Raw genomic sequence first — 15,377 nt, 5'->3', positions numbered from 1 at the left:
AAAAAAATCAAATATTCATCTATTCTCTAAAGTGAATCCGACACCATTTAATAATTATGGTCATGGTCATGAATCCATCTATTCTCTAAACTGAATGCAACATCATTTAATAATTATGATCATTGACATGGAAGAAGTCACTATAATAATTTACACTATCATTATTTTAATTTTATGAAAAATTTTACCACCAAAAGTGGATGGATAATTTTACCACTAGAAGTATATGGATAATTTTACCACTAGAAGTGGATGGATACCCTAACCCACTAACCCACCAAATGTGGATAAATAACAAAAAGACAAAAATGGAGAGAATAAAAGGAATATAGAAAACATATTGTCATTGATGGGGCATGAAAGATCAACGGTCACGTACCTTTTGTACATCTTGAATTTTATCATGTATCACTAAAAACTAAAATATTTTGTGATGATTTTAACCATGGTCAAGTTTATATAACATATCAAGATGTTTGTCTACCCTAAAAGAGGAATTAATTATATAATTGGTAATGGAAATTTTCGTTGTTGATTTTCTTATATTGGAAAAAGAATTGATCATTTGATTGATAATGGAAGTATCTAAGAATGAAATTTCTTAATAGTAGTTAATATATTTTAGTATAACTATATCATGAAAATGCTTTAATATGTTCTGATTATATTTGAATAATATATTCTTACAATGTGTTTTTTAGTTATATATTTAATATTCTTTTATGTTAACTTGTAAGCTTCGTATTGTAAATATCTTATTTTATTGAAGAAAAATGTGGATATTCATCTTGTTGGATCCAAAATCTATGATATAAATATATGTCTTGCAGACATTGCTACAACGCGTACTATACTTAAAGACAAAAAATATTTTTCCCACTTGACAATGGAAGAAACCAATGTCAATACAATATTTGTAGTACAAGATTAATTAAAAGCTCAAGAAAAGCAAATACTTTACTACCTTGCGCAACAAAGTTTATAATAGAGGATGTATTATTTTCAACATCTCAAAGAAATTTATTAAGCTTTAAAGATATTTGTCTGAATGGGTATCGTGTTGAGACAATGAATAAAGAGATAATTAATACCTTTATATTACATTTATTATCTTCAGTAAAAAGCGTATAATAATAAAAAAAAAATTATCCGTTTTGTTTTGTAGATTGTACTATACAAATATTAGAATGATTGAAACTCAAGTTATAGTAAACCAGAAGTTTACTAATAATTTTAATGTTTGGCATGACCTGTTAGGCCATTCTAGATCAACAATGATGCGAAAAAATATTGAAAGGAAATGTAGTCATCCATTGAAAAACCAAAAACATTTTCAATCTAATGAATTCTCATGTGTTGCTTACTCTAAAGGCAAATTAATTGTCATAGCCCAAAACCCGGGCCATGATCGGCGCATGGGCCTAATGAGAACAGCCCGCTAAGCCCAAGCAAGTGTGAGACCTCTATCACGACCCGATTTTCGAGCCGTGATCGGTGCATGGACCCAATGGGCATAGCCCACCAAGCCCAAGCAAGCCTACTTATATAATCCTGCTCATCATTCCATCAACTATTCTTAAAGTCACCTTTCTTACTTCCAATCTATAAGAACCTAATTAATATGCTATAGCAATCAAAACTGCATTTCACATTAACCCAAATAATGTTAACCATTGCCACTCATGGTGGCTTACCAATCAAAATATACATATATGCTCTAAGGCTTGCATTTTAGTTCTTTACATCACATGTACGTATTTACAAACAAAATGACTCTGGGCTTCTAGTGGAATGACCAAGGTGAAAGGACAGCTACTAAATGCCAACATACCTACCAAAGAGACGAAACTACGTGGACACCTTGGCTTAGGTTCCAACTGCCTCCTAATATGAAAACATGAAATTGAAAATAGTGAGTGCAAACTCAGTGAGTGAACATAAGAAGGGAACAAGCAACGAAAAGGAAAGTTGATAATCATGATGCACTTATTTGAAAACAACGCAACTTAGTTCAAGTTCTTATTAAAATCCCTACATTAAATCCCTGGTTATTAAATTATTTAATGATGAAGGAACCATATTCAGCATGAAATTGGAAAGAAATGAAATTTCCAGCAATCATCCAAGCAAGACAGTATAAACAGAACGTTTCTCGCTGCAATAAAATCAATTTACAAGTAAATGGGAAATTTTCAAGATTCATCATGCCATATAATCACATGTTATAATAATGATCTTTTTATTACGTATACATATACTTAAGCATATACCAATTAGTATACCACCACATCTCATCCAGCTCATGTGCATCCCCCCACATCGTGCACATAGCCGGACATCCCATCTCACCCAGCTCGTGTGCATCCCCCTACATCGTGCACATAGCCAGACACCCCATCTCACCCAGCTCGTGTGCATCCCCCCACATCGTGCACGTAGCCGGACACCCTATCTCACCCAGCTCGTGTGCATCCCTCCACATCATGCACAGTTAATGCCATCATGTTCATCCCCACACATCGTGCACACGAGCAGTATCACCATCCATCTCCCTCACCACCGTCATCACTGGCAAGCTTCCAAAAAAGCAACTCATTGTAGGCACTTGATTTATTTTCTCACTTACTAAAGCAATAACACATGCATCTAATTCTCCCTTCTCCTTTGCACCAGCCATCAATAGTGTATGTCCAAGGACATTTGTTTTTTATTATGTGCACCAAATAGTAATAAAGCCAATTAAATTTAGAGATACAACCTTGCAAGAAGTATGAATATTGGCATTGAAGATGGAGTAAGAAAGAATTAGCTATATTATATAGAATATCAAATCACTTGTGCAATACTATTTTAGCAATGGTTGTTTCTTCAACCCCACTTTCACCTAGAAGAATAGGGGTTTTTCGTCCTACGATAAAGCATCCAAATAATTCTTTGAAGAAGATATTATCTTGCATCAAAAATCAAAGAAAACATTGATAAATTTCATTAGTTGAGGTAAGTCAAGTAAGAAACAGTGAGGCAAATGTGAATCACTTGGCAGCTGCAACGATCACTACAAGGGGAGCTTGCAAAAGATGGTAAGGAACCTTCAATGTCATGAAAAAAGATGAGTGAAAAATCTATTTCTAGTAATGCCATTGTTTTGAGATCAACTAACAAGGCAAAAGGTAGGAATTTGATCTACTTCTTCTCTTTCTTTATAATTTGTTATAAGAACAACGTATGATAATGCTTTGTAACTGACATGTGATTGTTAAGGAGATTCTATTATGCGTGGATCTTACAGCCCATGCAAGTAAAGGACTCATTGATCCTGCTATTGGCAATGAGAGCAATGAAGACAAATGAAGATTAGAGGCGAATTGTGCAATTTGACTATAAAAAGAGTTTTGGTGTTTAAGGTCATAGTTTTTGAAAAAATAATGTATTTCATAAGGTTTCAACATCCCACATTGCTAAAGTACCAAAAAAGATTAATGCTTTAAGTAAGCAAACCCATTATGAGCTTGTTGCAAGGAACGAAAAATGAGTGAGCTCGTGCACAAACAAGATCAAGTCGTCAAGCTTTGAGAAAATTCAAATTTCCCCCCTTACTTAAGTCTATTTTCTCTATTTTTTCGCTTATTTTATGTTGATCTTATGCTGATATTAAGTAATGTTAACTCTCTGCTCTAGCCTATAAATACAGCCTACCGACCTTAGTCACAAGACACCCACTCATCTCCTATAAAGCTTTTTTGTATGTCTGTTGCCTGACATTTCTTAACCATTATTTGACTGATTTTATGCTGATATTTAGTAATGTTAACTCTCTGCTCCAGCATATAAATACAGTCTATTTACCTCAATCTCAAGACACCCACTCATCTCCTCTAAAGCTTTTATGTTAGTTTGTTGCCTGATATTTCTTAACCGTTATTTGACTGATTTTATGCTGATATTCAGTAATGTTAACTCTCTGCTCCAGCCTATAAATACAACCTATCTACCTCAATCTCAAAACACCCACTCATCTCCTCTAAAGCTTTTCTGTTAGTTTGTTGCCTGATATTTCTTAACCGTTATTTGACTTGATATTTGTTAAAGGTTATTTGACTTGATATTTGTTAAAGGTTATTTGACTCAGCATCTCGATTTTCTTTGATTTTTTGCTGATTTTATGTTGATTTTTTCGCTGATTTTATGTTGATATTTTGTAATGTTATCTTGATTTTCTCTATTAGTTTGTTACCTGATATTTCTTAACCATTATTTGACTTGATATTTGTTAAAGGTTATTTAACTCAACATCTTTATTTCCTTTGATTTTTTGTTGATTTTATGTTGATTTTATACTGATATTTAGTTAACTTTCTACTCCAACCTATAAATACAGCTTATCTACCTCAGTAAGAAGACACCCACTCATCTCCTCTAAAGCTCTTTGCATAGTTCCTCTAAAGCTTCTTTAAACTTTCACTTTATTTTCCTTGCTTTCCCGTTAAGTTGCTTCTTTCAAGAAAAAGTGTTTCTATTGTTTCTGTTATCCCTTACTAGTTTGTACAAACTAATAAAGAAAAGATTATTGAATCTTGAAGGATAACCACTACAGTCCCTTTGCATCGAATTTCGTATTCCGAAAAGACGACAATTATTCATAAAGACAGCAAAATTATGCCTCAGACTTTCTTGAAATTTTCTGTACTTCATTATTTTGCCAACAATAGTTTAGTAATGCAATTTGATGTTTTGAGATAAAATCTTCATTTTAAAATTTAATAGATCTAAGTTGAATTATAGCAAAACCTTAAAAGATTTGGATATATTTACCCAAATAAGTAAGCTTCGCTGACTGCGAAATATGTTGAGATTCGGTTGGATGACTTTCGACCCCAAGTTACGACTCCAGATGATTAATTGAGTTGTTTCATGGAAATAGATTCCTTATCTGTAGAAGGAGAGTTCCCTTTAATCCCAAGTGGGCAGGTTGGGTTGGAGCAAGAGCAATAGGTTCTCTTGTGAAGTCATTGGAATAGGTTCAATGACAGACTTCGGGTTCGTCTATCCCTTGACGGATTCCAACTCACTTCCGGTTTAAATTACTAGGAAAATGGTTTGGGTTCGTTTATCCCTCAACGGATACAAACCAAAATGGATTCGAGAATGGACTTTTCATCGCTTCGAAAGTAGTAAAAAAAATAAAAATTCTATTTTCAATTTTTATCACGTAACATACAAACATTTGGGAGTAAAAGAATAATAAAAAATCTTAACCGCAGCAATGCGTAGGCATGAAGCTGCTTGTCTGCTTCCTATAATAGTATATTCCATTATCATCCCAAGAGTCTAGCAGCTACATATTCTGCAATCGCCATGCTTGAAGTCAGCCCAGGTGACTCAATTCCAAAAAGATTTACGAGACCAGTCACTCCATGAATTTCTCCTTCCTATAGAAATGAAAATCTAGATTTCAGAATTCTGTGAAAATAGCCAAAATCCACTCATAACCAACAAAACAATGAACTCCATCTTTGCAAAAATTGCATGATACAACAATTCAAGACGAAAACAAAAACCTGGTTTGCTGGATCTGTTTTATCAAAGTTTTGTAAAATGAATTTGTAAGCTACATTCTTACAAATAAGAAGAAGCGGTCATAGTAAAAGGCTCAGAACTTAGATATGATGAAGAGGAAACAAAATGAGTCCTTGCCATAGGATATAGGTGAGTGTCATTATTACTTCGATCTTTAACAGATCAACAACGAGCATGATGGGGAGAAAATGGAAATCAATGTATTATATTTTTTATACAACCAGTATTAATAGCAAAGGGCACAATACGAAGAAATAAAAACAATATTGCTCCTTAAAGCATTAACATATACAAGGTTAGCTCCAAGTTGACAGAAACCTAGTTTGGATGGCTCAATATTGAATTTTGTCACTGTACTTTCAACTTTGTTTATTTTTGGACAAAAACTAATAAAGTTGGAATATTCAATGGATATTTCGTCAATACAATGGCAAATTTCCATCAATTCTATTACTTTTTGTCCATTCAACAAAATTGAAAGTATAATGATAAAAGACAATAAAATTGAAATATAATGACAACATTCAACATTGATTCATAGTATAATGGCAAATTTGACCATAATACCGTCCAAATTAGAACTATTAAGGCACAGTTAAATAAATTGTCAATTGAGTTAATGACATGATTTGAACCATATCAACCTGATTTACCATGTCTAGTTACCCTTGTTACTGCATTTTTGCTTGTACAAAAGTCTGACCAGCCATGATAATTAGCATGAACTAAACATTTATCTAAAGACAGAATTTCAGCTATCAAGGGAAACTAGATCTTTTTAATCTTACGTTGTATGAAGCTCCACAATATACTCTCCTCAAGAATTTTTTATCAATTATGTTAGGCTGCAATGTACCAACTTCCGTCACTATCAGCAATTGTTACTGCTCATGCTTAATTGTTGAGAAAATCAGACAAAAATTGAGCAACAGACAAGTCAGAATGAGCTCTCTAGATGACTAAAGCTCATGTTGCATAGATATTTAAAAGCCCCACTTACTCTAAAGATGAAATTGATTATTTTCTGTTCATTGGGACAAAAAATTAATTCTGGCAGCAAAGAAGAAAAAAGTTTAAAAGAGACCGATAGTTTAAAAATATGTTTAAAATTTGAAGGCCATTCATGAGAATTGTAGCAAAAAGAACTAGATAGAAGTAATATTGTTCTGACATGGCCTTTCCACATATTTACTCATCATTCATCAATCAACTCAATCTAAAGATTACGTGTGTGACTGATAATATGAATTCACTTACTTATCCACTGCTCTATAGACTATGTTCTGGATGACAAACTTGAGACCTTGTATATTGAGATTTCCTCCATCTATTGATTCTTTGTGGTTGTCTTTCTTTCCTTCTTCTGTTGCTCTCCCTATTTTCTGCATCTCTCCCTAATTGCTTCTGCCTATCTATGATTTTCACTCTAATTTCTAGATTATTTATCTCTTTTCCCTTACTTATTTTACATCACATTGTTATCAGAGCTCAACAAAGCTTTTCCTATTAATTTATCCCTTCTTTTTCTTTTTTTGTCAAAATCATGAGATCTATTAAAAAAGATTCCAAACAATTTTCTTCTAAAAAAAAGAAGTTCTATTGAAAAAAGAAATTCTGAAAATAAGGCAAAAAGAAGAAGAAAACAGTGCCCCAAACAGAGATAAAATTAATTCACCGCTGACTGATCACCAATCCACCACTGTCGCAACCTTCACCAATTGCCAATCGATAACCCCATAAATTGTCATCCCCTATTTCCATTGCATTCACCAGAAAATTTAGAAAGAAAGAAAGCCAAACTTCAAATTTAGATATGCAAAAATCCAACCATCGGACACAGTACCATCATACTGAACCATTTGGTAGCTAATGTCATCTTAACAATGAAGTCCCAATGTTAACAACATCGTCATGTGCCTCCATACATTAAATCAGGTCATGAGCCAAACCACCCAATCCAATGCATCACTGGCATCAATGGCACATCAGGTACCACTTCACCTTAGTTGCAACGTGCCTGTGACACGTAAGCAATTTTTGAAGACTTTCTTCCTTGCTAATTATAATGTCCTGATTACAATTATGAGGTCTTTTTTGTGAGATTTGAACTCTAAGGATCAGATTTTAATGGACAAAAAATATTTATTTCGAGATGCATCAAGATTAATTCAGAGCAAATTGAGAGTCTAGTAGATGATATTTGTGAAGCCACTTTGCATTTAAAAGTTAATTGCTTTGAGAGACAAATATAGCTTTGCAAATCTTCATCCTTCAGGTTCATGAATATCATGATTTTAAAGATTATATACTTCAGAGAAGAAAAGATTTCAAAATTGAAGATTATAATATGTATAAGATGGAATGACGAAAGTAAACATTCAATATGGGAAAGTACATTATGAAGTTTGTGTTACACTTATAAAATTTCATACATCTTTCGTTTCCTTGACAAGTTCATTTTCTCAAGCATGTTCCTCCAATGTGTTTAAGGATGACCCGATTGTAATGGATATTGTAAATGCCAAAGCGAAAGTTGAGGAACAAAAGAAGATTGACATTCAAGATGTTATGGTTGTGGACACATTCTTTATTTATGAGGGCAAAGAATATGATCATAAGGAAGTGGAAAAAAAAAATAAGGCAAGAGGTTGAATTTGGTGAGCTAAAGCAACTTGATTTCTCTTAAGCTGACGATATAGAGAATATACAAGTTTGGCTATGATTTTGGAATCTAAAATTGTGGCTGACCAAGTAAATGAGGAGTCTAATGCCGTGCAATTTGATGGAAAAATTTCCACTATTCCATTCTCCCTAGCCCGTTTCAAAATGATGAGATAGAAGTCTTGTTGATCATGTTGATGCTGCAAAAGAACTCTACTACTGGGAATTTTATTTGTTGATGTTGCTTAAAAATATTTCTCCTTTAACATTTCAAAACTCAACATCGAGCTTTCTCCAGCAAGAGGAAAATGATGCAGGATGATGAGAAGCAACATGAAGGATTAAATAATCTGGTTTTTTTTGTTTATGTTTTATACATATATATTTTTTTTGAAAGGTGAATTTTATTGAATCAAAACTAGAATGCCATAACAAGTCTAGCACCCAAAACTGGTGGAAGACTCTTCTTGGCATAGGAAGCTAGCTTTAAATGGGTTTTACCCCTGTACAATTTGCAAAAGAGAGCTGCACATCAAAGCTTTTGGCAGCAAAGACAAAACAAGAGAGCCCTATGTTTTATATTTTTTATGGGTCAATTATAACTTTCACCAATATTTGGGATAATAGAATATTTAGGTTATTTTATATTAATAGTATTTCACCTATTTTCCAAGTATTAGGATTTTAAGGCTATATTTGGTGTTTTGCATTTTATTAGGGCTTAGGGTTTAGCTTATAAATATTTATGTTATTTTAGTTTCAATTAAGTCTTGTATGATGAATTTTTGAAACTTTGAATATTGAGATTTTCTTTTTCAACTGATTTATTTTGGTTTTCTTTTCTTTATTCGTTTGTTTCACTTCCTGTTTCCCTTGTTTTTCCCCAACTGCTTCTACATATCTCTGATTTTCCCTCTAATTTCTATTATCCATCTCTTTTCCCTTGTTCTACATTAAATAATGATGCTGGATGAAGCGAAGCTATATGAGGGGTTATATTATCTCGTTTATTTGGTTAATTTGTTATATGTTATGGGTTAATTGTAACTTTGGTCAATATTTAGGATACTATAGAATATTTAGGTTGTTTTATATAAATTAGTATTTCACTTATTATTTTCCAAGTATTGGGGGTTTAGGGTTATATTCAGTATTTTGTGTTTTATTCTGGTTTAGAAATTAGCCTATAAAATCTATGATAGAGTTTTGATTAGGTTTTGGATGATGAACTTGAGAATTTGAATACTGAGATTGTCTTCCTCTATGGATTCTCCCTAGTTTTCCCCCCTAACTCTTCTACTTCTGTCCCTATTCCTCTGTTTCTCCGTAAATCCTTTCACCCATCTCTCATTTTTTTTCTAACGTCTATTATTTATCTTGTTTCAATTATTTGTTCATCAACCCTAAATACCAAAATGCATACAATTTAACAGAAAATATATAACAAATCAGTAAAATATAACATCAAATAATTAAGTCCTTCAATCAACTTCCTTTCGTATTGCATCAAAAGGCCTCTCTTATATTTAAAATCCCAAAATACCCCAAATTTAATTAGTGTGGTTTATATATTATCAGCATCTTAACAGTGGTATTAATGGAGGCATCACCCATAGGATCCAAGTAAAAGAGTCAAATGGAGAAATGCTTCCAAGGTCTTGTTTCCCACTTAAACTTAAAAGAAAGCTCTACAAGACAATTTTAATGCCAATTTTGCTTTATGAATATTGGGCAGGCATAAACTTGAGCAAAAGAGGAATGTAAATGAAATGAGGATACGGCAATGGATATGTGTGAAACAGAAGAAACAATAAGACTAGAATTTTGAGAAAAAGTTTGGGTAATAAAACTTTTGGACAAGATCATCGATGCGTTTAACATGGTTTGAACATGTGAGACCAAGGAATAAACCTCTCACTATGTTTGGTAGGAGGGAAGGAGGAAGGAAGGAAAGGGAGTGGAAGGAAAATAGTGTTTCTTTCCTTTCCTTCCTTCGTTTGGTGGAAGGGAAGTAGGAGGGGGGAAGGAAAATAGATGGATTTGCACCTTTCCTTTCCCTCCAAATCAAACCCTTCCAAACCCCTAATCTCTTTCTTTCCCTCTATTTTCCAGCTTTCATACCAAACAAAAGGAAAGAAAAACAACTTTCCTTCCTTTCCCTGATTTTTTCTTTCCTCGCCTTCTTCCCTTCTCTCTACTTTCCTTCCTGCCAAACAAGGTTTATAAAGGAATGGAAGTTAACCTATTAAAAGGGACCACAAATTTAAGGCTCTTAATGGCTCAAAATAAAGTACAATGGCCAAAGCTACTCCATTTAGCTTATCCAAGTAGCGGGAGAGTGCTTGGTTGTTGTTTCTTTGTTTGCTAAGTTTCTCACCAATCATATATTTTGGATAAACAATTGCCTGATGCTAACCTGGATAACAGGTGTAGATCCTGCAATCCTCTTGTAGAGAAAATTCTGCATGTAAGCTAGTTTTCTCAAAATTAAAAACAAATGCACTATACATGATATGCATATGGCTAGGCAAAATTATATATCAAGTTTAATACTTCACATAAAAGGGAGTACAAAAGAAAACCTGTATTACAAAATCACAGGCAGACTGTCCTGGTCCAGAGAGTTTTGGTCGAATCCCTGCATAACCTGGTAGTAGAGATCCATCTTTGAGATTTGGGTAGTACTTTCGAATCTCGGGATAAAATCTTTCAACACGGTCAGCACTTACAGAATAGTTGAACCTGGAAGCACGGGCCCACCAAGCTTAGGTTTTGAGCACATGACTATGTCTTTCATAATACAAGCACACAACATTCTGTTAAGGAAAAAAAACTAACACCTGAATTAGTTGCTTTTAAGCAACAAATGCAGTAAGGAACTTACCTGAAAGGAACTCAAAATATCTTTAAAGTTCAAAAGATCAAAAATTGTTCTGCTACTTATTTCAAGAATGCTTCAATGCATTGGTTGAGCCATAAAAAAGCTTGTGATGCAATGACCACAAGCACTACCCCACCTCCCTCTTAAATGAAAAGTAAAGTGGGAATTGAAATTTTAATGTTAACCTTTGAAGGAGGGTTAATCAACCTGACAAAACTCAGCAACTCAATTAATAGAATTCTTGTGATGGTCCTCTTACGCTGACACCCATACAGGTCTTCTAACTCCAACACAGGAAATATCAGACGAAGTACAGACCGCCTGAATATAAAAGGTTACTGGTAGACACTGAAGAAAACTCACAGGCTATCTCCCACCAAGTTTCCTCTATGACAACCCCATTCCAAGAGTCAGATTTTTGCCTCCAGTACAATGGAAAACAGAATGCAGTGCCTTCGCTCAAAAAAAGACAAGGGAAGCATAAGACAGTGGAATTATGTGATTCAAAAGGTTCTAGCAAAGGCGAAAGTAGAAAAAAATAAACAGGATTTTTGTTAGATGCAATTGAATTTTCTACTGAATACCTGCAGAGAATGTTCTGACTCAAACAGAGTTGCTCAAATGGAATTATGACAGTAGATAAACTCGCTAATCATCAATGACATTGAAAGAACCTTAACATGCTATACATGCTATAAATTTTATGCTAAGCTAAGCATCAAGAATTCAAGATATATCTGCCAACTACTGCATTAGCTTAGGGCATTGGCTACTTTTTAACAGAAAAAGCAGGAAAAGGGACTGATGATCTAGGTTTAATGCAGAAAAAACAATGACATTGAAAAAAATGGGGGACTGGAAGAAGAGATGAAGTAATAGCTACAACAACTTATTATCAAAATTCAAAGAAAGAAATGAGGAGGACATGAAACCTTAAAAGGAAAGGCACCTAGCATAAGATGAGGAAAAAAAAAAAGCAAAGCATGTTGCTAGACAGAAAGAATATAATCACAGCATCAATAGAAACAAATCATACAAATAAAACCTATTTGACACTGGGATGGAATTCTTATGTGGCATATTTCCATTGTCGAGAAACGGAAGAGAGAAACAGAAAAAAAAAACAGAAAAAGCAAAACCCACAATGATTTCAATACAAATTACTTGCTTGCATTTATTTACTGTTATTCCACATATGCCTTCAAGTGAAATGGCGCCTTGTATTATAGTAAAAAAGTTTCCAACCCTCCAAACTCAAGCAACGCCAGCTGTAGCAAAATGCTTATTCCTCTACATGGGACCATAGTCTGGTTAATTGAAGAAATACATATCTACCAATTGTGGACCTTGTATAAAGGAAGTAAACAAACAAAAGTTTACAAATTCATGGTTTATGCAATCGAAAGTAGGAATTAAATACATATTAAAGAGACAATTATACCACCCAAATCATCATATTAAAAAAAAAAGTCATCATATCATCATTAAAAAATAGAATGTGATGAGATAGAAATACCTATTAAGAAAGCTGGATGTATCATCTATATGACGAATCCACTCAACATCTGGGCCAAACTTGAGCTGGCCATCTAAATCCAGAGTGACATGCACTCCAAGACCGCCTTCCTCTGGTATAGGATATATCAAATGTTTGAAAGGAGCAAGTCTAGTAGAATTTGAAAGGGTAAAGTAGGAACCACGAGCATAATATGCAGGAGGAATGGTAGCAGTGTTTAGACCGTGGAATCTCTTAGCCAGGGCGGAAGCACTCAAGCCTGAAGAATTCACTACGAATTTAGGAGAAAGTATGAGGTCTGGTTGCAATGGAGTGCTTCCATCCCAGTTTCCAAGACTTTTGCTTTCGGAAACGTGGAGGGCCATCTGATTTTCTTCAAGATGACCTCCAACGACAGTGGTATTGTAAGAGAAGGTGGTTCCCTTTGTTTCAGCCTCCGCCTGGAATGGTGGTTGTTAATAAGTAATTAAGTTTATATAAAAAGAAGAAGAAGAAGAAGAAAAAGGAAAAAAGAACATTGGAGATGCATACCACTAAAGACAGCATTAGAGAATGGGTATCCACAATGCCAGAAGAAGGAGACAGCAAGGCTTTGACACATTGCAATTCAGGTTCCATTGTGATGGCCTCAGAAGCGTCCAACATCCTGAGACCTTCAACCCCATTTTGAATCCCACGATTTAACAGATGATTTAACTTTGGAATGTCCGACGCTCCAGTAGCAACTATGAGCTTCCCAATCTGCTTATGAGGTATCCCATGTTGAGAGCAGTACTGATAAAGTAAGTTTCTTCCTCTCACACAAAAACGAGCCTTGAGAGAATTGGAAGGATAGTAGATGCCGGCATGGATGACCTCGCTGTTGCGGGAGCTAGTGGCTGTTCCGAAGGTGGGGGCAGAGTCCAGGACCAACACCTCTTTCCCCTTGAGCGACAGCTCTCTGGCCACTGCCACTCCCACTATTCCCGCTCCAATCACAACGCACTCCGCCTTCTCTTTTGGAGCATTCCACGATTTTGCTGGTAAATTAATCCGTCTTTTTGACTTGCTTATCAACCTGCCAACACCTTGCCTGAGCATCTTTCTACTTTCTCCTTCCTGCAACCTTCTTTCATAATCGATACTAGCGCTCCGACCAAGGATACGTTATTGTTCTGTGTTGCTTTTGAGATTTTACATTGAGCAGAGAAAGGCCCATAGAATGCTGCGGGCCCGATCAACTTAAAGTGAAAAAAAGCTCAAAGATATGAAGACAACCAAGAAAGGTTAAAGTTTTTAAAGCTCAAAACTGTTTGTCAATCCGAATTCAACCCAAATTAAATCATCATGTATCAAATATTTAGATTATGTCAGTATCAATTAATTAACATATTTAGAGATAATTTTTAACAGATATAGATTTTTTTTGTTAGGAAAGAAGTCTTTTCACAATTTTTCATTGCTTTTGGTAATTCCTCATCACTCTCTTTTGCATTAATACATGACAAATTTTGAATTTGGTACACTATTTTTAAGGATAATTGTTTCAAAACTTTGTAAAGATAAATTTTCAAACGTCTAATAGTGTGCATCAAAGAGATCCAAAATGAACTTGTTTGATATATTTTATAGTGGTATCATCGAAAGAGCAAACAGATTGGATAGATTTCAAGTTAAAGTTGAATCCAAATACTTTCGATAATAAATCTATAGGATGCATTTATTATCTCTTGCTCCTTAAAGAGATGAGGAAACTCCATTATTTAACACATCTCTCAACAAGAATTCATTTTCATTACTTGGATATTGGTGTTGCACATGAAATACCAATTTCTTGTGATCTAAATGAATATCTATAATTATATATAAAAAGTATCTCGAAAAGGTCTCTTGTTTTTATTTTTATTTTGTGTGTTAACTTTGATATGACTTACGTTTTGATTTGACAAAATTGCATAATATTCTTGTTTTGATTGCAAGCATTTGAAATGGTTTAATGCGTTTTTGAAAAGCCGTTCATACTTAGAAAACATCACAAAGCTTTCAAACATTGAATATTCAATAAAAAAATAAAGGCATTATTAATGAAAAAAATTGTCAATAATAGTTAAAATTCTATAAGTATTTTACATTATTGAAGAAAGTTTACATCGGTACTCGATCAGAAATATGGTGGTCGATAATGGCAAATCCGTCGGTGATGGATTATTCCGTCAGTAAAATATTGACTGAGTGATTTGTCGGTAGTTCCATCAACAAAGGCTCAAATCCATTGACCGTTATCTCGTTGGTGATGGGGATACTCCATTGATTATTTCCATCAATAAATGTACCTATAGATTAAGATCTGTTGATAAATTCCATCAATGAATACTTGCAAAATTACCAACAGAGCCGACTTTAAAGCTTACAAGCAGTATCCATGGGCAATGGCAATAATTTCATTGGTATTTCGTATGAACTCAATTGGTAAAGGACAAATTTCATTAGTGATTCCGTCGATAACTAATGAATTTTGTCATTGATAAATGAATTCTATTGGCAATTCCTTTTGTAATACTTGCAACACAAGGTTCTTTTTTTTTTTGTTTGGGAATTAAATTTTATTCGGTTTGTAATAAAATTATTATATGATGTTGTTATTGAAAAAGTAAACATATAGCAAACATATATATGCATACCAAAAATATGAAAATATAATACAAATTGTAATTAATAAAAAAAATCCAATGTAAACACCAACCAATAATCCAATGTAAACAT

The 15,377-nt window shown here is 33.9% G+C and overlaps 1 protein-coding gene across 5 annotated transcripts; it reads right to left on the bottom strand.

The window, feature by feature from the left end:
- Positions 1-5,172: 5,172 nt before the first annotated feature.
- Positions 5,173-13,879, bottom strand: LOC18598621 (FAD-dependent oxidoreductase family protein). 5 transcript variants are annotated; one of them, XM_007028215.3, is made up of 4 exons: positions 13,167-13,876; positions 12,636-13,075; positions 10,830-10,980; positions 5,173-5,429 (listed from the first exon to the last, which is right to left on the bottom strand). In XM_007028215.3, exons 1-4 carry the CDS (start codon positions 13,713-13,715, stop codon positions 5,316-5,318), a joined length of 1,254 nt encoding a protein of 417 aa, XP_007028277.3. In that variant the 5' UTR covers positions 13,716-13,876; the 3' UTR covers positions 5,173-5,315. The 5 variants fall into 5 exon arrangements, 3 of the variants coding, with proteins under 3 accessions (XP_007028277.3, XP_007028274.3, XP_017977892.2); XM_007028212.3 differs by having other exon boundaries at positions 10,821-10,980; positions 13,167-13,872; XR_001928270.2 differs by lacking the exon at positions 5,173-5,429 and adding an exon at positions 11,327-11,572 and having other exon boundaries at positions 10,841-10,980; positions 13,167-13,878.
- Between the last annotated feature and the right edge of the window lie 1,498 nt (positions 13,880-15,377).

The sequence above is a fragment of the Theobroma cacao genome, chromosome 5, assembly GCF_053813885.1.
Source record: "Theobroma cacao isolate CCN51 chromosome 5, ASM5381388v1, whole genome shotgun sequence".
Classification (NCBI taxonomy): Eukaryota; Viridiplantae; Streptophyta; class Magnoliopsida; order Malvales; family Malvaceae; genus Theobroma; species Theobroma cacao.
Note: the sequence above shows the minus strand (reverse complement) of the source record. Positions and strands in the feature narration are given on the sequence as shown.